The sequence below is a fragment of the Benincasa hispida genome, chromosome 5, assembly GCF_027475165.1.
Source record: "Benincasa hispida cultivar pf3 chromosome 5, pf3_genome.v1.1, whole genome shotgun sequence".
In the NCBI taxonomy this organism is placed as follows: domain Eukaryota; kingdom Viridiplantae; phylum Streptophyta; class Magnoliopsida; order Cucurbitales; family Cucurbitaceae; genus Benincasa; species Benincasa hispida.
The window spans coordinates 62,893,251-62,915,286 of NC_143482.1; the positions used below are offsets into that span (position 1 = coordinate 62,893,251).

Genomic DNA, 22,036 nt, shown 5'->3' on the forward strand with positions numbered 1-22,036 from the left:
ATCTCATGCAATATATAAACCATATTTATTTTTCTCCTTTATGACATTTAATATTAATTCCTCCAATTAATATATCTAATACATTAAATCAATTATATCACATATAATTTAATCAATTTAATTATATCATATATAATCAAATTCCCTCTTGTTAATTTGAACACTTCAAACTAACCCAAAAATTGATTCTCAACATGAATCCATTGAGCTACCAAGGGGACCTTATGAACCTGTAGCTTGAAGCTCCAACAATACGTGAATAACTGACTACACTCTTTAATCACGATATTCACCACTCGTTAACTGTCAGGCACTCCACGAAAGACCGAAAGTTGCACTCTTCGTGCTACAGATATATTTCTGTGTCCATTGGATATAACCAATCAACAATACGATGACCCCTCACAAATCGCTCGTAAGTACAGTCGGGCCAATTTACCATTTTGCCCCTATAATTACATATATCTTCTTAAATACCACTAATTTCTCTAATGAACAATATATCATAGTCCTACTATGAGTAAACCCTTCTCTAGCCAAGAGAAGGTGTGGCACCACATTGTTCAAGCTCCGGAATCAGCCCTTAAAGGAGCAATTTATCTACTTAACCCTGATTCGAAGAAGAAGTGAATTTCGTTTTGTGTAGCTGAGTTCCCAGCTCCCCAATCAGACGAATACCCAAAATGGTAGGTTTGAGTCGGCGATCTGGCCACTCGCACCCATGTAAATCAAAGGACCGCCCTCATAGGCAAGAATTCCCAACTCACTTAGGATTAAGGTTATATTACCTTTGGTCATTCTAGTGAAATGAAAGTCTCTCTCATGAACGACATTATATAACAAGACTAAATATTTCGTGGTCCGGTCTTATACAAACTCTTTTGTATAGAGCATCTCCGCTCGCATGTCTAATATATGAATGGTCAGGATCAGACTATTTGTAGCACTTTACAACACTTGTAACATCTACAAAGCGGGTCCCACTCGTAACATCATCAGGATAAGGTTTCCCTCCTTTATCCATATACTACAGACCATTTAGGTTATCACTTAAAGCACGATCCACTTGTATGTCTTCACATACATGCTTAAATTACAACGATAACTAGGGATCTTAGTTTATTGGTTTGTGGTTAATGCAACTAAAATATCTCATATTTCAATGACTGTAGTGAATAAAATATCTCATATTATTACATCACAAAATGTTTGTTCATACAAGTGTTTACAAACTTGCAGGACCCTACAAGATTCAGGGCATCAACCCCAACTATCTCCTACTTGTCCTAAAGCTAGTGGGGTGTCCAAGAAAAAATACAAGTACAAAACAATAAACTAGGGCACAAAGGCCCAGTACAACAATACTCTCACTTGCCCTAGTCCAACCGCTGACGATCCCGTAGACCCATGCTCTGCAAGTGACTCTCAAACACTGTAGCCGTGAAAGCCTTCCTAAATGGATCAACAACATTATGCGCCGAAGCTATCTTCATGACTATCACATCCCCTTGATGCACAATCTCTTAGATAAGATGGTATTTCTGCTCTATATGCTTGTCGCGCTTGTGACACCAAGGCTCTCTAGAATTTGCCACAGCACCACTATTATCACAATAAAGAGTGATGGTTCTAGACATGTCTGGAACAACTTCCAGATCAGTCAAAAACTTCCTAAGTGAAACGGTCTCCTTAGCAGCTTCACAAGTCGCTACATACTCGGCCTTCATAGTGGAGTTAGCGATGCACCCCTGCTTAGTGCTTCGCCACACTACAGTGAAGGAAATCTAAAACAGAGATTTCCATTAGTAGCGGAAGTGGATCGTTCCAAATTCCATTCAGAATGAACACAACAATTACAGTCTAACTGGAAACTAACAAATTATGCATATACAGAAATTACAACATGCTACAAGAAGAAACAGAGGATAGAGTATGCGTACCTTTGAAGAACTATTCTTCAACTATCCCTCGATCAGTCTCCAATGCATTCAAAGCAGCACTCGAATGCAAGGAACATACCACCACCTCCACGAATGTCTGAATGCACCACGAAGCCAATCGAGTTCCATTCGATCCACGAACGGATTTAGAACACCACCACAAGTGTTACCTTGGTATTCTCAGTGTGAGAATCTAGGATTTGTGGACTCTGTATGATCTTAGATTGAGGAAGATAGGAGGTATACAATCGAGTAAGTGGGAGATATGAACACTGTCTATCGTATAGACGATGTATTCAATCATTTAGATAATGGAAGCCTATCGTATAGACTTTTCTACTCGATCGTGTAGCAATGATAAATAAGTAACTATCGTATAGTCAACTCTTAGCTGATCGTGTACACTTTCAACGCTATCGCTTAATAAAAACTCTTTTTACTTGATAGCCTTTTTCATGAGATTTTTTCGAATAAAATCAACTTCTAAATATGGAAAATCAATTTTCCTTTTATATCACGGTTACCATAAAACTTCCAATAACCTCCCACTCAATTTGGTTATTAGAGAAAAAGAATTAATTATCATATTATTAATATATTATAAATAAATATGATAACCAACTTATCATATTATATTTATAACCTTAGTTTTAATATTTCATCATATGGAACATATAGACCATAGTTCTTTTTCTATTTTATGGTACTTAATATAAATCATATTTATATTAATTCCTCCAATTAATGTCTCTCATACATCATATCAATCATATCACATTTAATTGAATTTTCTCTTATTAATTTGAACAATTTAAACTAACCCAAAATCTAATTCTCAACTTGAACCCATTGAGCTACCAAGGGGACCTCATGGATCTGTAGCTTGAAGCTCCAACGATACATGAATAACTGACTAAACTCTTTACTCTTTAGTCATAAGATCCACCACTGTTAACTGCGTTGCTCACTCCACTACAGTTGCACTCTTTGCACTACAGATATATTTCTGTGTCCATATGACCAATCAATAGTGTGATGACCCTTCACAAATCACTCGTAAGTACAACTGGGCCAATTTACCATTTTGCCTCTGTAGTTACATCTAACTCCTTAAGTACCACTGATTCCTCTAATGAACATAAGTCAAGTCATAGTTCTAATATGACTGAGTCCTCTCTTCTAAAGAGAGTATGTGGCCACTATGTTCAAGACCCAAAATAAGCCCTAAGGGAACAATTATCTACTTACCTCTGCTTTGGGGAAGGATTGAATTCCATCTTGTGTAGCTGAGTTCCCAGCTCCCCAATCAGACGAATCTCATAAAAAGGTAGGCTTGTTGAGTTGGTAATCTGGCCACTCTCACCTGTACTAATCAAAGGACCGCCCTCATAGGCAGGAGTTCCCAACTCACTCAAGATTAAGGTCATGTCACCTATAGTCATTTTAGTGAAATGTAAGTCTCAATTATCAATGACGTTATATAAAGAGACTAATCATCTCGTGGTCCGGTCTTATACAAACTCTTTATATAGGACATCCCCGCTCGCATGTCTAAACCCTAAACTCTTTGTATAGGACACAACCCCGCTCGCATGTCTCCACATGAATGGTCAGGATCAAACCATTTGTATGTTTACAAAGCGGGTCGTATCCGTAATGTCACCAGGATAAGGTATCCCTTCTTTATCCTTATACTACAGACCATTTAGGTTATTACTTAAGGCATGATCCACTTGTATGTCTCACATTCATGCTTAAGTTACATAAAATAACTTCAAATCTTAGTTTATTGGATATGAGTAAATGAAAATAAAATAACATTTATTTTATTAATAACAATGTGTGTACAAAATATTTACAAACTACGAGACCACCGGGAGAATTAGAACACAAATCCCAACATACAGCTCCTCCGTTAAGAGTGAACACTGATCTTGAAGTAGATTTCCAATAATCCTTATTAGTCTGAAAATCAAAGCTCATGTATCCTGTAAGGATCAAATCCTTAGAACCATACACCATCATGTAGTCCATTGTTTTCCAAAGATACTTAAGGGTGTTCTTGACGGCAGTCCAGTGACCCTATCCTAGATTAGACTGATATCTACTGACTATCCTCACAGCGTAGCAGATGTCAGGTCTAGTACATAACATCGCGTACATCAAACTACCAACGACAGATGCATAGGGGACCCATCTCATTTCCTCAACCTCTTGAGGTGTCTTAGAACATTGTTCCTTAGAAAATGTAACTCCATGAAGAAAAGGAAAAGACCCCGTTTGGAGTTCTGCATCGAGTACTTGATCAACATCTTGTCAATGTACGATGCTTGAAACAGTGCTAGCACTTTGTTCTTTCGATCCCGAAAGATCTGAATTCCAAGAACAAACTGAGCCTCTCCTAATATTTCATTTGGAATTGGGTCGCTAGCTAGTTCTTAACTGAAGTCAGTATACCTACATCATTCCTAATGAGTAAGATATCGTCTACATATAACACTAGGAAAACTACTGAGCTGTTGATGATTTTCTTGTAGACCCAAGGCTCATCAATGTTTTGGTCAAAGCCATAAGATTTAATCGCAATATCAAACCTTATGTTCCAAGATTGAGATGCCTATTTCAGTCCATAAATGGACTGATTCAGTTTGCAAACCTTCTGCTCCTGACCTTAGGCTATGAATCCCTCGGGTTGCACCATACAAATGGTCTCCTCAAAATTACCATTCAGAAAGGCAGTCTTGACATCCATTTGCCATATCTCATATCATAATATGAGGCAATGGATAGGAGGATGCGGATAGACTTAAGTATGGCAACAGAAAAGAAAGTTGTCTCTTCATAGTCAACTCCCTCCACCTGGGTATAACCCTTTGCCACAAGTCTAGCCTTGAAGGTTTGCACCTTCCCATCAGCACCCCATTTGCTCTTGTAGATCCATTTACAACTTATAGAGATAACTCCATCAGGTTGATCTACAAGTCTCATACTGAGTTGAAGTACATAGACTCCATCTCGAGATTCATGCCTTTAACCCATTCATCTTTGTCAACATCCTCCATTGCCTTCTTGTAAGACAATGGATCCTCAACCTTGCCATCAGCTACCATAGCCAAGATTTCAGTTAAACCCATATAGAAAACGGGTGGGTTTGCAACCCTCCCACTACGTCGAGGTTCCCTCAACTCTTGAGGTGGATTTGAGCTACTAGATGAACTCCCATCAACAACTCTTGTTGATGCAGCATGCTCTTCAACAACTCTTATTGAAGTTTCAGTAGTTTCTTTGAAAAGTTCACTCAATACAATTTTACTACGTGGACTGTGCTCCCTTATATGATCCTTCTAAAGGAAGGTAGCATTTGTCGATACAAACACCTTGTTCTCCTTAGGATCATAAAAATAACCCCCTTCTATCCTTTTGGTGTAGTCTACAAATAGGCATAGTCTCGAACGTGGTTCCAGTTTCTTAGGATGAGTCTTAAGCATATGTGCTGAGCAACCCCAGATGTGGAAGTGACGCAAACTAGCTTTACGCCCGTTCCACAACTCCAAAGTTATTCTGACAACACTCTTGGAAGGAACACAGTTGAGGATATAAGCTGCAGTCTTTACTACAAAACCCCAAAACGAGTCCAGTAAAGAAGCGTAACTCATCATCGACCAAACCATGTCCAATAGGGTTCTGTTTCTCTTCTCCGATACACGATTCTACTGAGGTGTACCAGGTGCTCAGAGTTGGGAAATGATTCCATGTTCTATCAAATAATTATGGAACTCATAATTCAAAAACTTTCCATCCCAATCAGATCGAAGTGTCTTAATTCGTTTATCTAATGCGTTTTCAACTTCAACCTTGAACTCTTTGAACTTTTCAAAGGATTCTGACTTATGCTGCATCAAATAAACATACCCATACCTCGAATAATCATCAATAAAATTGATGAAATATTCGTAACCTCCCCTACCTCGCACATTCATCAGGCCACAAAGGTCTGAATACACTAACTCTAGAGGCTCTTTGGCTCGATAATCTTTTCTAGTAAAAGGTATTTTAGTCATCTTGCCTTCAAGGCATGACTCGCACACACGTAAAGAATTTTCCTCTAACTCATTTAGAAGTCCATTCTTCACCAATCTCTCAATCCTATTGAGATTCATGTGTCCTAATTGAAGGTGCCAAAATTAGGCATTTTCTTTAAAAGAAACTTTAAGTTGTTTATTTTGAGTTACAGCAGTTTTAAACATTTCTGTGTTATGGAGGAAATTTGTTGCTGGGTCTTAGCACATACAAAGTTTTTTAACATTCTTTACCATCCGTTAACTGTGTTATGGAGAAAATTTGTTGCTAACGGTCTTAGCACATATAAATTATTTTAAACATTCTTTACCATCCGTTAACTATCGGACACTCCACTAATGATCAACGGTTGTACTTTTCGCGTTACAGATATATTTATGTGTCCATTGGATATAACCAATGAACAGTACGATGACCCTTCACAAATCGCTCGTAAGTACAGCTGAACCAATTTACCGTTTTCCCCCTGTAATTACATCTAACTTCTTGATTCCTCGAATGAACAATATATCATAGTATTACTATGAGTAAACCTTTATCGAGCCAAGAAAAGGTGTGGCACTACATTGTTCAAGCCCTAGAATCAACCCTTAAGGGAGTAAATTATGTACTTACCCCATATTTCGGAGAATGAGTGAATTTCGTCTTGTGTAGCTGAGTTCCCAGCTCCCCAATCAGACGAATCCCCAAAATGGTAGGTTTGAGTCGGCAATCTTGCCACTCGCACCCATGCAAATCAAAGAACCGCCTTCATAGACAGGAGTTCCCAACTCACTTAGGATTAAGGTCATGTTATCTTTGGTCATCCTAGTGAAGTGAAAGTCTGTGTCATGAACGACATTATATAACAAGACTAAACATTTCGTGGTCTGGTCTTATACAAACTCTTTTGTATAGAGCATCCCTGCTCGCATGTCTAATATATGAATGGTCAGGATCAGACTATTTGTAGCACTTTACAACACATGTAACATCTATAAAGCGGGCCACACTCGTAGCGTCATTAGGATAAGGTTTCCCTCCTTTATCCATATACTACAGGCCATTTAGGTTATCATTTAAAGCACGATCCACTTGTATGTCTTCACATACATGCTTAAGTTACAACGATAACTAGGGATCTTAATTTATTGGTTTGTGGTTAATGCAACTAAAATATCTCATATTTCAAAGACTGTAATGAATAAAATATCTCATATTATTACATTACAAAATGTTTGTTCTGTTGGGATTGGTGTCCTAATTCTCTAGGAGTCTCGTAGTTTGTAAACTGTACATATTGTTGATGATGAGAAATTAGATGTCAAATTATTCAACAACTAAAATCCCTTGGATGTAATATGCAATGCATGTTCTTAAGATATGCATTGATAGTCATGCGTCGATGGTCATGCATTGGAATGATTATGTGTTAACGAATGTATGCGATGACCATGCGTCCTGTCACAAGTTTTCTTGCTCACGCCAAGTATAACGTGAACGCAAGTTTCTCGGGTGATCCGAGGTTGAACATAGGGACTTGTAGCAAAATCAATGCGGTAATGTGCATGCGGCGGTTTAAATAAAAGAATGTTGGAGGGGTTTCTACACTAACACTACTCCTACTCCTAATTAACAGACAACACAATGAGAATATGAAAGAGAGGTAGATACACGACAACTCTTGACATGAAACAAATGAATAGGAAAAATAGATAAAATGTGGAGATGATTTCATTGCAACCCTTAAGAGTGACCGCAAGGGCAACCTTAGTCAACGCAAGCCATGCGATCATGCTACACACACTAAAAGCCTAAATCTAGGACGTATGCGATGTGTATGCATAAATGTTGAGATGATCGCATACAACCACCATATCCTACTTCCTGGACACAGCCATTATCCTCTCCGTAGGGTGCATACGCTGTGTAATAACAAACAGAGCTTATTCCTAAGTCTTCATTCTTGCTTATGCAAACCTAATCTAGCCCTTTCGAGCATCGATTCTAACCTAGCTCTCGTGAGTCTTAGGTTCTTTCTTTAGACTCTCTCTCGAGCAGCTCTAAAGGTGTGATGGCGCATACATAAGACAAGGTAACCGCATGAACTTTACTGACCTAAGATTATTCCTATCTCTAGTGAACAATGACTTACATTGCTTAATGCGATCAACCACTTACCCTCTCAGGCAGTTAGTTGTTGTTGACTTTACTCATAGACAAGCATTGTGTTCGCCTATAGGCAGGCATTGCTACAGCTTCACACTATGCAAATAAGGTTTTCTCACACACTCACACAACGCACACCTCTCGGTGGTTTGCTACATGCTTCATATCTCTAATCCACACGACTAAGTATGCGATACTCTAGCAATCTCACTAAGTGTTGCAATGAAAGTAAAGATGCTAAGTAAAGAAGATGGAGATGAAATCGAAGGAAACATAGAAATGTATTGAACATAAAATGTATTGATTCCTTAATCACAAAATGTATACAATACAATCTAAGAAAAGAAAGGAAAATGAAATGACCGGCTGGAAGCAAAGACTTGCCAGCGGATGTGCGTCAAGGCTGCTGGTGGTACCATGGATGGGTGGTGGAGTTGACTCTCTCGACATTTAGCTCTAGTCGAAGGCTCCGATCGTCACTCGGAATGTATGAAGGAGGTGAAGAACTCTCAAATGTCTTCTCAGGCATTTTGTCTGGATCACAAGGATCCGCCCTAGGCGAACCTCAGGCGAAAACCTTGGATAACTTGAATTTCTGCTCATTGGCTTCTATTTATAGAGCTTGGATCGCCGACAACATTAATGGACTGCTCTGAGTCTGACATTCGGCGCGTTAGTCCTTTTCTGAATCTCTGCCGCTAACGGCATGGTAGGTGAAATGTCAACATCATCTTTTGATTTTTCCAAGGTAGATGCATTGATGCATTCATTCCACCAACCTTGCATTGATCCCTTTATCATGCGTTATCGTGTAGCCACAATCATTCAGTGACCGCATTCGCTAAATACCGCAACTCTACAAGATGACTGTAATCGCTTGATGAGCGCAACTCCCATGCGATGGACGCATACGGCTGATTACCGCAACATCCATGCATTGATCGACGTGTTCACTTTTGCGATGGAGTGTTTCTCCACATGCGGTCGTCTATGCGGTGGTCCGGTTTTCGCGTTTGCGTCCACTTCCTGTGTCAGCTACAAAAATAGAACATTGAACGCATAATAATGGGTTAGCCGAGATTCATCATGTTGATCGACGCAAGCTCACTTTCTTGTGAATTCCTAGCATAATTGCCACATATACTACTTAACAACCTTCATAATTCTAAGTAAAAGGCCTAAGAAGACATGCATTCCTGCATGTCATCACACCCCCAAACTTAAAATCATGCTTGTCCTCAAGCATGCGTTATACTCAAGAAATTCTAACTCACCTTCATGCTTTCCTTTACGATAACCAGCTTCTCAGAATATAATTTACACACACCTCTGACCATCACCGCAATGCTCTCTTCCACTTTGGTTGCTTCTTCAAAAAGATCTTTTCTAAGTTTAAATCCGGCAAGCCTTTGCTAAAAAAACTTTTTATTCATTCACCGCAACTTTGCGTTTAGCTTCCGAGAATGCGTTCATTCAAAATACTTCAAAAATTTGCGATGACTTATTCAAATGACATTGAACCATGGTTACGCCTTTGTTTTGGCTTACCCCCACGTATGTTATGCGGGCATCCAACTTTGGTTGCATTCCGTGTTCAACTTAACTCTTGTCTCGTTTGCTTTGGCTTGCGCCGGACAGAGGAGTTTCGCTTATGCGTTGATCCTGGCGACTTACCTTCGTTTTGGCTTACCCCCACGTGTGTCATGCGGACATCCAACTACTGATAAGTGCCTTTCACAGGTTAACTCTTATCAACATGGGTTTCCCCATTGCATTGACGGTGGAGTTATTATTCTCAAAACTCGCTTCATTTTTTTTTTCATTTTTTTTAACAAATGATCGCAATGTAATGAACGCAATTCTCCGAGACCACTGCCACCCCTGACTTAGAGGTTGGCAGCGTTCTCACCGCAAAGCTAAAAACAAAATTACAAAAATGTGGTAATAAATGTTTGAGCAGAGGTTTGCATAAAATAAGCCTTAAGACTTTCAAAATTTGAAGAAGCTAATAAAAGTAAAGAACGTCTTGCGTTGATTAGTTAGAAGATGCAGTGATACGTACCATCATAGAAACATCGCAAAACAATGCGATCGGGAAAGAAAGAATTTCAAAAGGATAAGGCATACAAGATAATAGGAAAAGACCTTAGGCGGAACAACACATGCGATCATGCGTTGGAATTCACGCGATTGAAGCCATGCATTGAAGGATGAAAGGAATTCTTCCATTGAATTGCGTACTGAGGAGACTTATTGTTGCACCTACAAGGAACAATCGCACCACAACCAAGGAAGCAACCATATATCTAAAATAACAATAAAAATAAAAATAACCTAAACTAAGAAAGCAAGGTAAAGATAGAGTAGAAGACGTCCTTGGAAAAATAGGAGTGTTGTCACCGCAAGGATTCTTCTATGCAGGAGATGGTTCTCAACTGCTTGGGTTAAGTTGCCTTGACCATTGGAACTTCCAGCAATTGTTGGGCGCATGCGGCCGCCAAGTGCTTAGAATTACCTTCGGCTCTTTTGCGACTGATTGCCCTTCTACCTTGGGGTCAATACTGGCTTTCGGCGCATCGCCTACACTTCAATATTGTTTGTAACCTGGTCGCACAAGTTGCAATACTCCCAAGATAGAAAGTTTGCCTGCAGAGATACAAAACTCAACAAACAATTAGCTGCCAAGTCCCCGGCAACGGCACCAAAAACTTGATGAATAAAATAAGAGTTATTTTATTTGGCATTTACTCATATCCAATAAACAAAGCTCCATGGTTATTGTATGAAAACTTAAGCATGTCTATGAGATATACAAGTGGATCATGCCTTAAGTGATAACCTAAAAATGTTTGTAGTATAAGGATTAAGGAGGAATACCTGATCCTGGTGACACTACGGATACGATCCACTTTGTAGAGGTTTACAAGTGCTGTAAACTACTACGATGGTAGATCTTGACCATTCATGTGGAGACATGTGAGCGGGGGTATCCTATACAAAGAGTTTGTATAAGACCGGACTTTGAGACGAATAGTCTCTTTATATAACATCGTTAATACTTGAGACTTACATCTCACCTAAACGACCATAGGTGACATGACCTTAATCCTGAGTGTTTTGGGAACTCCGGCCTTTGAGGGCGGTCCTTTGATTAGTATGGGTGAGAGTGGCCAGATTGCCAACTCAACAAGCCTACCTTTTTGAGGTTTTGTCTGATTTGGGAGATGAGAACTCAGTTACACAAGATGGAATTCACTCCTTCCCCGAAGTATAGGTAAGTAGATAGATTACTCCCTTAAGGGTTGATTACAGGTCTTGAACATAGTGGTCATAGCTTCTCTTTGGAAGAGAGGACTCAGTCATAGTAGGACTATGACTTATGTTCATTAGAGGGATCAATGGTACTTAAGAAGTTAGATGTAACTACAGGGGCATAACAGTTATTGGCCCAGCTATACTTACGAGCGATCTGTGAAGGGTTATCATACTGTTGATTGGTTGATATGGACACAAAATATATCTGTAGTAAGGAGAGTGTAGCTGTCGGTCTTTTGTGGAGTGCTCGACAATTAATGGATGGTGGATCCCATGACTAAAGAGTTTAGTCAGTTATTCACGCACCGTTGGAGTTCAAGCTACAGATCCATAAGGTTCTCTCAGTAGCTCAATGGATTCAAGTTGAGAATCAGTTCTTGGGGTTGATTTGAAATGTTCAAATTGACAAGAGGAAATTAGATTATATATGATATGATCGGTGTGATGTATGAGATACATCAAGTGGATAAAATAAAAAAAGAGCTATGGTTTATATGTTTCATGAGATGAAATATTAAAACTATAGGTTATAAATATAATATGGTAAGTTGGTTATTATATATATTTATAATAATATTAATTATTAGATAATTATCTCTTTTTCTCTAATTATCAAGTGTAGGATTAATGTAAATGAGATTTACATTAAGTACCATAAATTAGAAAAAGAGTCATGGTTTATATGTTTCATGAGATGAAATATTAAAACTATAGTTTATAAATATGATATGGTAAGTTGGTTATCATATATATTTATAATAATATTAATTATTGGATAATTATCTCTTTTTCTCTAATAACCAATTGAGTGGAAGGTTATTGGTGGTTTTATAGTAATCGTGAGATAAAAAGGAAAAATATTTTCCTAAATTGAGGAGAGTTTCTATTCTCGGAAGGAACTCACGGATTGCTGTCAAGTGAAAATTGTTTTCACTAAACGATAGCTGAAAGAGAGACTAAACGATCGTGGAGTGACACTATACGATAGTTCACTCAGTTTGTCATAGCTACACGATTGTAGGACATTCTCTATACGATATGTTGCCTTCTTCTAAATGTTTGAGCATTTATCTATACGATAGACACTTCTCATCTCCCATTTGCTCAATAGTCTACACAATTGTTATTCCTCCGATCTCTTCCTCTAACTAAGTCCACACAGAGCCCACACTTCTAGATTCTCATATCGAGAATACCAAGGTAACCATTGTGGTGGTGTCCTTACTCAACTCGATTGAATTCGAGGTTTTGGAGGCCGTTCGTTGGGTTCGTGATCTTGGAGATCGTTGAGTTGTTATTGATCGTGTTGTGCTGCCGTCGTTGTGTTCGAACATTCTTGTGTTGCTGTCTTGGAGACTGAACGAGCGTTCGTGATTGAGAGAGTTTGAAGCATGAGTCTTCAAAGGTATGTATAATCTTTCCTTTGATCTTATTGTTAAGCATGTTGAAATTTCGTATTGTGCATGATCTGTAAGTTTTCGTTTCGTGACTGTAATTGTTATTGTTTAATATCGAATGGAATTTGGAACGATCATTCCGCTGCTCATGAAAATCCTCATGTCTGATTTCCTTCATGTTCATACAGGTGTTTACAAACAATAGGATCCTATGAGAATTAGGGCATCAACCCCAATAGTAATCGTGTACCGGATACACGATTAAATGGTAATCGTGCACTGGGTACACGATTACAACACCTATTTTTTTACAATATTTTCCACCTAACCCTATTTTTGTTAATAATTAATAAAATAACATTATTTTAAAAAAATCCCAAATTTTCCACTTTTCTGTAGTGCAATAATTATAGAGATGGGGATCAAACTTCCAACCTCTATATCAATTATCGTTGACCTAAACTCACTTTAACTCTAATTTTTCTACTTAAGATATGCTTTTCTTTTCATTTTTTTTTTTTTATTATTTTTTTAAGAAATAGAAATAGGTATCACCCCCATTTTTTAAAGGTATATATGCCCTCCTTTTATTAATTATTATTTTTCTCGACTTTTTACAACTTATGGGTAGACATCCCCTTCAAGTTTTCATCTCATCTTAGAGCATTAACAAACCAACCATCCATATTTTTTCCTTTCATTTTCCACAAAAAAACTCCCGTGGCTATGGTAAGCCTGAAGAACTGATATCATCATCATCTGGGACCATTAAAAATTTGATATAAATTTTGTATTTTTTTATCGGCCACACGATTGAAAAAAGATAATATTTGAGGGGGAAATGGTGATAAAGAAAAATAATAGGTAAATATAATCAATCGTATAAGATGCTGGTGGAGCAACAAACTTTGCGGCTAATACAAGGTAAGGAGGAGGACCATCAAATCAAATCAAATTAAGGAGAAAAGGAGACAAAGGTATAGTTCTTAATTCTTATGGCTCTTTTAGACTTGTGGACTAGAATTTGCTTTGTTTTGGGAATAATTAAAGTTAATTACATGGGTTAGTGATGAATTAGAATTGCCGACAAGAATCAAATTCCAATTCTTTTGAAACAAATTAAATTCCCAATTTATTATTTCCTACTGATTGTTTTATTCCCTCTAATTTTGTCCTTAATTCTTATCTGATTTTCTGTTATTCTTACTGAATTATTTCCCAGAAAAAAATGATTGAAAATCTGTGGCCGTCGATTTTTGCTCTTAAATCATGGTTGAAAGTTTAGGGTTATCGTTCAGGTACTGTCAGTCTGGCGTTGAATGCAACGATATAAAGCTAAAGAGGGGCCTTTATTTTCGTATTCATTGCCAGAAAAACAGGAGAAAGGGCTTCTCTCTTCCATGAGATTGAAGTTTTTACGTAACTATGTTGGATGAGAAAGGTTAGATCATCGATTCTTCCATTTGTTTTGTGTTTTTTTTGTAATTGCAACTCGTTTTCCTTAATGGGTTTCTCGTTTCATTGAAGATTAAGTCATCTCTGGATTTTGTCGGATTGTAACTCTTCATTTGAGCTGAATCTCTGCCATAGAAGTTGCTGAAATCTTGTTCTTGTTATTGCCTGAATTGTTAGATAGGATTTAGAAACATAACCATTTGCTGTATGCATCTTCTTTAGATTATTTTATCCTATGGATGGTTGTTTGTTTTATGAATCTGTATTTATGTTTTCTCTTGGTTGTTTATCAGGTCTGCATCTCTTCTACATGTATTGGTTCAGGTTCCCCTAGTGGGCAAAAGAACTCTCTTCACTCTGGCAGCTGCAACTAGCTTGAATCCTTCTCGCACCTACAAATGGGTGTGGGATAATGGAGTGATTTCTCTTGGTGTTTTGAGGAAATCAAGATCATCACACATTTGGCGATTGTGTCGTGTTTTAGAGGGTCGGTCGCTCGATTATGGTTAAGGTTATTATTGGCAAAAACTGTTGAAACTATCTATATAATTGCCTATTGTTCATCCCCTTCGTCTTGTAAGGATTAGACCTTTGTTTTAGGCTTGTCATTAAACGAGCAAGTTGATTGCCGTGGATGTAGTTTTCAGTTGGTTCTCCTTCTCCACAATGGTTATATTTTCTTGTTTCCATGCTCACATCCATAACCACAAACTAAAGGTAAATGGGAAGACTCACTTCTGGACATTGACGTATATCACCTTCTATTAATACAGGTTGTGTATAATTGATTTCGTCTGTCCGTGTCATATACAGAAAACGGGCCAACCATCAACCGAGGCAATGCAGAAATCACTCCAAGATCTTTCTCCAAGTAATGTCTCAAAGGATGCTCCTCAGAGTACAACTCCTAATCAATTATTGATAAAGACAGGGAATGCTAAACAAGATACCAACAGAGCAGATCACATGGCTTCCATAATTGAGAATAGCAGAATGGCTTTTGAGACGTGTGGCCTTAAGAAAAGTCAGTCCCTAGGAAGCATGCCATATGGGGATGGTTCAGCTGCTGCAGACAACACCACCGAAGATGGAAGAGTATTTTCCTGTAACAGTTCCCAATGTAGGCTTGAGATTTCAGATTCTGGAAAGGCTCGAGGATCAGGCATCTCTGCTCGGTTTAAAGACGTTGTAGATTCAGACTCTATTCGTGCAAGTTCTGGTCCTGTTATTACAGAAGAAATCTTCCCTACTGATGACCCTCCATTTAGAGAAAGGGAAGGTGCGGAAAATGCTGGTTCTGTGTTATCTTGTGATGATGATGATAGAAATTATACACCGAGTACCACACAAATGATCGTAAAATCATGTTCGATGCCAAACTTTGATGCCTCATCACCTGTTTCTGATGGTTGTTCACCCTGTAATGATTTCCTACTGCCATCGAGATCTTCTGAGGATCTCCAACACTTAGTTCCAAGGCATGGAGAGATCTCACTTAAGGAGATGGAAGTGCAGGTAAATGGATCCCAATCAAGAGAAGATATTATGGATGAGACCGAGAAAATTTATTATGAAAATTTTTCGGATGATGGAAAAGATTCTTACTGCAATGTAGTGCGGGACTGGAGAACATCAGTTGTAGATGATATAAACCCAAGGGAAACTCTACAAGAAGAATCCATGGTACAACATGTCAATGAATTGCCAAGCAATGATTTCAAGATTAAGCGTATTGAGGAGTGGGTCAGTGATCTTCAACTTTGTCATCCATCTGATGAAACAACTGAAGTATATGAATCTGCTGCTAACGAAGTGAAAAGAGTTTCTGGTATTGAAACTAGTTCCAGTGTTGGACGAATCGATTCCAAAGCAACTGCAGGCATGGAAGCTGCTAAGAGATATATATCTTCAATGAATGCAGCAGCCTCTACTGCACAATTGGCAAACCATGGATTGGTTGTGATTCCATTCCTTAGTGCATTCGGAAGCTTAAAGGTTCTCAATCTATCAGCAAACTCCATAGGTTTGTAAGTTTAAGCTCTACTGTTGAGAATTGATTTCTTTCTTGACATTTTCATTATTATGTTGATCAACAGATGAAAACATTAGGATAATGCAGTCCTCTAATAGTTGTATAATACATTATCTTGTAGGAAAAATTACTGCAGGTGCCCTACCACGAGGTTTACATAGCCTGAATTTGTCTAAAAATAACATTGCAACCATTGAAGGCTTACGGGAACTGACACGACTACGTGTGCTGGATTTGAGCTATAACCGGATAGTTCGAATTGGACATGGTATGTTTCCCGAATTCCGAACTTCTTTTGTTTTAAGACCGAAAAAGTTGAGGTAGTCTTGCCTCTGATCTCTCCTTTTAATCTTGATGAAGGCCTGGCTTCTTGCTCATCGTTGAAGGAGTTGTATTTAGCTGGAAATAAAATTAGTGAGGTTGAAGGTCTTCACCGACTCTTAAAATTGTGCATACTCGACCTGCGCTTTAACAAGATCTCGACAACCAAGAGTCTCGGCCAACTCGCTGCCAATTACAATTCTTTGCAAGCCATCAGCTTGGAAGGCAACCCAGCACAGAAGAATGTTGGAGACGACCAATTGAAGAAACAGCTGCAGGGTCTTCTTCCACATCTGGTTTACTATAATCGACAGCCCACCAAAGGCAGTACCTTGAAGGACGGTGCCGACCGGTCAGTTCGCCTAGGTATAAGTGGCCATCAGCTCGAGCATGGCACTAGACCAGATCACAAGAACATGAGGAAGACTGCTCAGAGCCATAGAAGTCAGGGATTAGACTCGCCTAGACGATCCAAACATCGCTATGGAAATGTCCCTGCCCTGCCCCCTACTGGAACTAAAATAAATGGTAGTAATCGACACCACCATCGTTTTGACATCAACAGCAAGCAATTCGAGTATAAATCGAACTCCCATATGCGACGGAGTCGAAGTGAGGGAACCTTGGCAGATCTTTGAGTTAATTAGTTATTTACTGTACTTATCGAATGAGTTGAGTTGTCTGGACTACTCTTTTGAACTGTTATGTTGTTTAGCGTTCAATAATCTCTCAATATGACATCAATATTCAAATTTTCTTCATGCATTTACTTCACTTCGAGTTTTCAGAATGTGATTTTAACTCCGTGAAAATCAATACATTAAAATTGAACAACTTTATTTTAGAGAATTGCTCAAAACCTTAATAGGTACAAAAACACAAGAATGAATACGTAACATGTGTGTACTATACGAAAACATGAAAAGTAGTGTGAGAAGCACACAAATAGAAACTAATATCAGAGAATACAGTTTTTTGTTCTTCAAACAGCGGATATGAAATGTTTTTCACCATGTACAAATGGAAATCTCTAATCATAAAGGTTTTTGTTCTTCCAACAAAGGATATGAAATATTTTCATCATGTACAAACGCCAAACTCTTCAAGTCAACTCAATTCACTCAGCAGTCTTCTCTACCTTTGTCGTGTACAATTTCTGCATTAAAAGTTCCAAGCATGTCAGAGTTTCTAGTGGTTATTGCCAAAAAAAGCAGAATTTTAGGCATAAAAACAGAATATAATCCAATCAAACGCAAAACATTGTTAGCAAAGCATATATTCAGAGCCAGCCTATACATGTACTATATCATATCAAAAACAAATTACAACCATTTAGATGTCAAACAGTAAAATGCGACTGAAGCTTGGCTTACATGGGCAGACTACCGGCCACAACATCATTCACCTCATTTAACCATCTGCCCAAGAGGAAAGACAATAGAAGAATCTTATTATACAGTGCCATGGAACATTTATAAGAACTGCAAACTACCATTACAATAAACTACAAGCCAAAGAAAATATACTTCAAACTTTCAATCTGATCTTGTAAGGAAAGTTAAATGAACAAACAAACCATACTTTACATCTAAGTTTCTAATAGAAAAGACAAAGCTAAATTCATAAGTGACAAATGACAAATCCCAGTTACATCGAGAAGTCTCTAAAACAATGACCAAAAATGGAAGTCTAATATTAGCTGTACTATAATTCCCCTGATTTTCCTCTCAACTCTGCTTAGAACAACATCATAACACAAAATGAGATGCTATCTGATGTTCCAAATTCCAAGCAAACTAGTCCATCGCAGTCCAAAATTATGGACAGACCCACTTAAGAAATGGCGATTGAAAAGACTGCAACACATCGCCCTCACCACCCAGAAATCTAATAAATAGATACAATCTACTTCACAAAAGAAAAGGAAGAGAATCCAATGATGAACAGAAAAGATGGAAAGATCCAATCTCAGGGGAAAAGCTTCCTAAAAAATCAAGAAATTGATGAACACAAAATATTTACCCGATCACAAACATAACACAAATAAGATTAAGGTAAAGAATATTCAAGAACTCGAACCTTTGACCTCCTCGTCAGCATCATGATACTCCTGCTCATCTTCAGGCACAGGATCAAGTTCCACTTCCTCCCCAATAATACTCTTCACCGAGCCGCCAGTATTAGAATCTCCACCACCAGAACCATCCTTTTCATCCGGATACCTAACCACCACCACCGGACACACACAATGGTGAACGCAGTAGTCGCTAACACTTCCAAGTCGGCCCTTCGTAATTCGCTTTGAGGCGCCAAAGCCTCTGCTCCCCATGATAACAGCACTAAGCCCTAATCGTTCAACTTCGAGGCAGAGTCTTTCCTTCATGTCGTGGTCTTTGACTATGTGAATCTTGAATGGAATATTAGCTTCCACTAGAGGTTGAGCCAAGTCACTAGCCTTGGTCGTCGTGAAGTTGTCGAAATCATCTTCCATCTTTCGTTGCGATTCTTCAGCGCTAACCTCATCGCTGCTGCTGTTCCTTTGATGAAGGTCAACTGATCCCCAATCAGCTCCATAAAGAACGCTAGTAGGTCGCACGTGAAGAAAAAACACCAAATCTCCGGGACGGAGGTAGTTCTGAACAGCCCAGCGGACAGCGTATGCGCTTTCATCGCTTAAATCAACAGCAATTGCAATTCTCCGCTGGGAATCCAATGAATGACGCGGTGATAAAAAGGACCCCGGAGACCACGGTTGGATTTGACCGGCGGCATTAGGATTCACGCCGTCGATAACAGTAGACTCCGACTCCGATCGTGAGGGTTGAAGACTCATACTGGGAAATTTGGAATTATGGTGTGATCGCCGGTTGATGGAAGTGAAATTCGATCGGAAACAGATTTTATACACCAGAAAATGGGAAATGAAGAACGGGAACTCGAAATGCAGAGGGAAAATGGAGAATTGAAGGAGGAGGAAGATGGGAAAATGAAGTGCAAACTGGAATTGGTTAAGAAAGCGTTAGAGAATTGACCGACGATTCCTTTTACAACCAAACCCTAACGGTACTTAATTAATTTAATTTCTTCCCTAATCTTTATCATTATCAGTCGCATTAGTTCCTTCTAACACGAAATTTACTTTCTTTTTTCTTTCTTTTTTCCTTTTCTTTCACTGCTTATGGGTTATGAGGTGTTTTTGTGGTTCAGGAGTTATATTTAGATGTACTTAATAAAGACTCTTGTTCCAAAAGAAAAAAGAAGAAGAAGAAGAAAAAAAAAAAACTTAATGAAGATTATCGCATGAAATCCATATTAGAATCCTTCTCCAAAAAAGCAACATTTATATGGAGAATTTGGTAATAAATTAGGAGTTAATTATAGTTATTTAATTCAAATATTACCGTTTTCGGTTGAATTTTTCTCCTACTTTATATCGTTGGATTTTATTTTCATTTCATTTTTTTTAGAATTATAGACTTATGATGTCATAAATCAATTAACTATTCTTATGTAAACAATATCACTGAAGCGAATAGGTGGAAAGTAGTTCAGAGGAGAATGAGTTATTAATTAATTCTAAATTATTATTTTTCTGTATTTTTCTCTTCCAGCATTTTTTTTTTCCTTTTATGGGTCTTTTAGTGTAGTGTCTATTTATTATCTATTTTATTGTATCAAAATAAAGCTAATTATTCAATAATATTATTGACAGCTATGATATCAGTACATAATAAACATACAAGTGTGCTTTGCTTAGAGACTTAAATATGCCTTTTGTTTTCATGTACTAAAGAAAAAATTTCATTTATTTTTCATTCTCATATCATATTCTTTATTCATTACTCGTTTGTTGCTTAATGTTTTATAAATTTTTAAAAGATTTTATATAAAGTTTTAAATATTATATAGTAATACTTTATAAATTTTAAACCATAAATGTTTAAAAATAAACTTTCTAGTTTATACATGTGGGCTTAAAGACATGGACATTAATTTTTTTTTATTTTTAATTTAGATAATGTGATTCACCATTCGACCTATCTAAATTATTGGAAAAGTCTAATTTCAAAAAAAATCTCATAAATTTTGTTTTTAGTACAACAACTATTTCCTTTAAAAAAAAAGTCATGTCAATTATTATTGAATTAAATTTATTTTAACTTTTCATAAATAAAAATATTTGTTCAAAATGACCTATGCAATGGATTGTATCAAATAGACGAACATCATTTTCACAACAATATCATGAAATATATAAAAAAAATAAAAATTTAAAAACAATATATTCACACATCTTGAATCCAAAATTTAGAGAGATAAAATGACGACACGTATGATTTGAATAAATATCATAACTTAAAAAATTAAATTTCATGAAAATTTCCATGATTGATGCACAAAAAAATTTGCACTCATTTGACGGGAAACATTGTAATAAGAACACCTATATATAAAACATTTGACAATGACATTTTTTTTTTCTCTATGGTGGAAAGAAAAAGAAATAACTACATTTGATTTTTGTGTGGGGTACTCAAACATGTGTTGCCTACATTAATCATCATCCATGTAATCCAAACATTTTCCTTTCCTTCTCATTATCATAGTGTTTGACTACTTATTCTAAACTTAATATATATCTACGTACAATTCCATATTTTTCAATTTGTATAATTTTTAAGGTCTCATTTGATAATCATTTAATTTTTTATTTTCATTTTTAAAAATGAAGTCTATTTCATCCATATTTCTTACAATAATTTGTATCTTATGTACCATGGTTGAATTCTTAGCAAAATTCCAAAAATAAAAACAAGTTTTTAAGAAAGCTATTTTATTTAGTTATCAAAATTTTGCTTGGTTTTTTAAACAATTGATAAAAAGTAGATAACAAAGTAATAAATTTAGATGTGGAAGTAGTGTATATAAGCTTAATTTTTTTTAAAAAAAATAAAAGACAAAATTATTACTAAACAGATATAAATAATAATTATTTTTTTTAAATATGGTTTTTAATTCATCTCAACATGTCAATTAAAGATAAATATGTACGTGTGGTAAATTTTTTTAATGAACCTTTTATATTTGTTTTTTTTTCTTCCAAATATCCATCAATATCGATAATTTATTAAATTTTTTTTATCGATATTCTTATAAAATCGAGAGCACGATATTTACACAAACTTCAATATTTAAAATACTTTGGTATGTGCAATGTTCAAAATGTCGATGTTGACGAAAATATGAGGTCTTAATTTTACGAAAATACCGATCGAAGTATCGATAAAATTTCGATTTCGATGGATATTTCAAAAAAAAATATAAAAAATAAATTTAAATCAGGAAAT

General features: G+C 37.0%; 1 protein-coding gene and 1 pseudogene across 5 annotated transcripts; one reads left to right on the forward strand and one right to left on the reverse strand.

Annotated features, from left to right (window-relative positions):
* Window positions 1-12,728: 12,728 nt before the first annotated feature.
* LOC120077552 (Outer arm dynein light chain 1 protein) lies at window positions 12,729-17,449 on the forward strand. 4 transcript variants are annotated; one of them, XM_090313815.1, is made up of 7 exons: window positions 13,690-13,857; window positions 14,179-14,321; window positions 14,629-14,846; window positions 14,936-15,052; window positions 15,149-16,358; window positions 16,489-16,635; window positions 16,728-17,449. In XM_090313815.1, exons 4-7 carry the CDS (start codon window positions 15,002-15,004, stop codon window positions 17,324-17,326), a joined length of 2,007 nt encoding a protein of 668 aa, XP_090169941.1. In that variant the 5' UTR covers window positions 13,690-13,857; window positions 14,179-14,321; window positions 14,629-14,846; window positions 14,936-15,001; the 3' UTR covers window positions 17,327-17,449. The 4 variants fall into 4 exon arrangements, with proteins under 4 accessions (XP_038887400.2, XP_090169941.1, XP_038887402.2 ...); XM_039031472.2 differs by having other exon boundaries at window positions 12,729-13,857; window positions 14,629-15,052; XM_039031474.2 differs by lacking the exon at window positions 14,936-15,052 and having other exon boundaries at window positions 13,721-13,857; window positions 15,109-16,358.
* A 124-nt stretch (window positions 17,450-17,573) lies between these two features.
* Window positions 17,574-19,963, reverse strand: LOC120077553 (universal stress protein PHOS32-like; annotated as a pseudogene). Its single transcript, XR_016529686.1, has 2 exons — window positions 18,768-19,963; window positions 17,574-17,844 (listed from the first exon to the last, which is right to left on the reverse strand). The product of XR_016529686.1 is annotated as a universal stress protein PHOS32-like (transcript).
* Window positions 19,964-22,036: the final 2,073 nt, after the last annotated feature.

Coding starts and splice junctions, on each gene's coding strand:
- LOC120077552 (XM_039031472.2), top strand. CDS start 15,002: ATGGTTATATTTTCTTGTTTCCATGCTCACATCCATAACCACAAACTA. Junction 16,359..16,488: donor TCTATCAGCAAACTCCATAG/GTTTGTAAGTTT, acceptor ATTATCTTGTAG/GAAAAATTACTGCAGGTGCC. Junction 16,636..16,727: donor GATAGTTCGAATTGGACATG/GTATGTTTCCCG, acceptor ATCTTGATGAAG/GCCTGGCTTCTTGCTCATCG.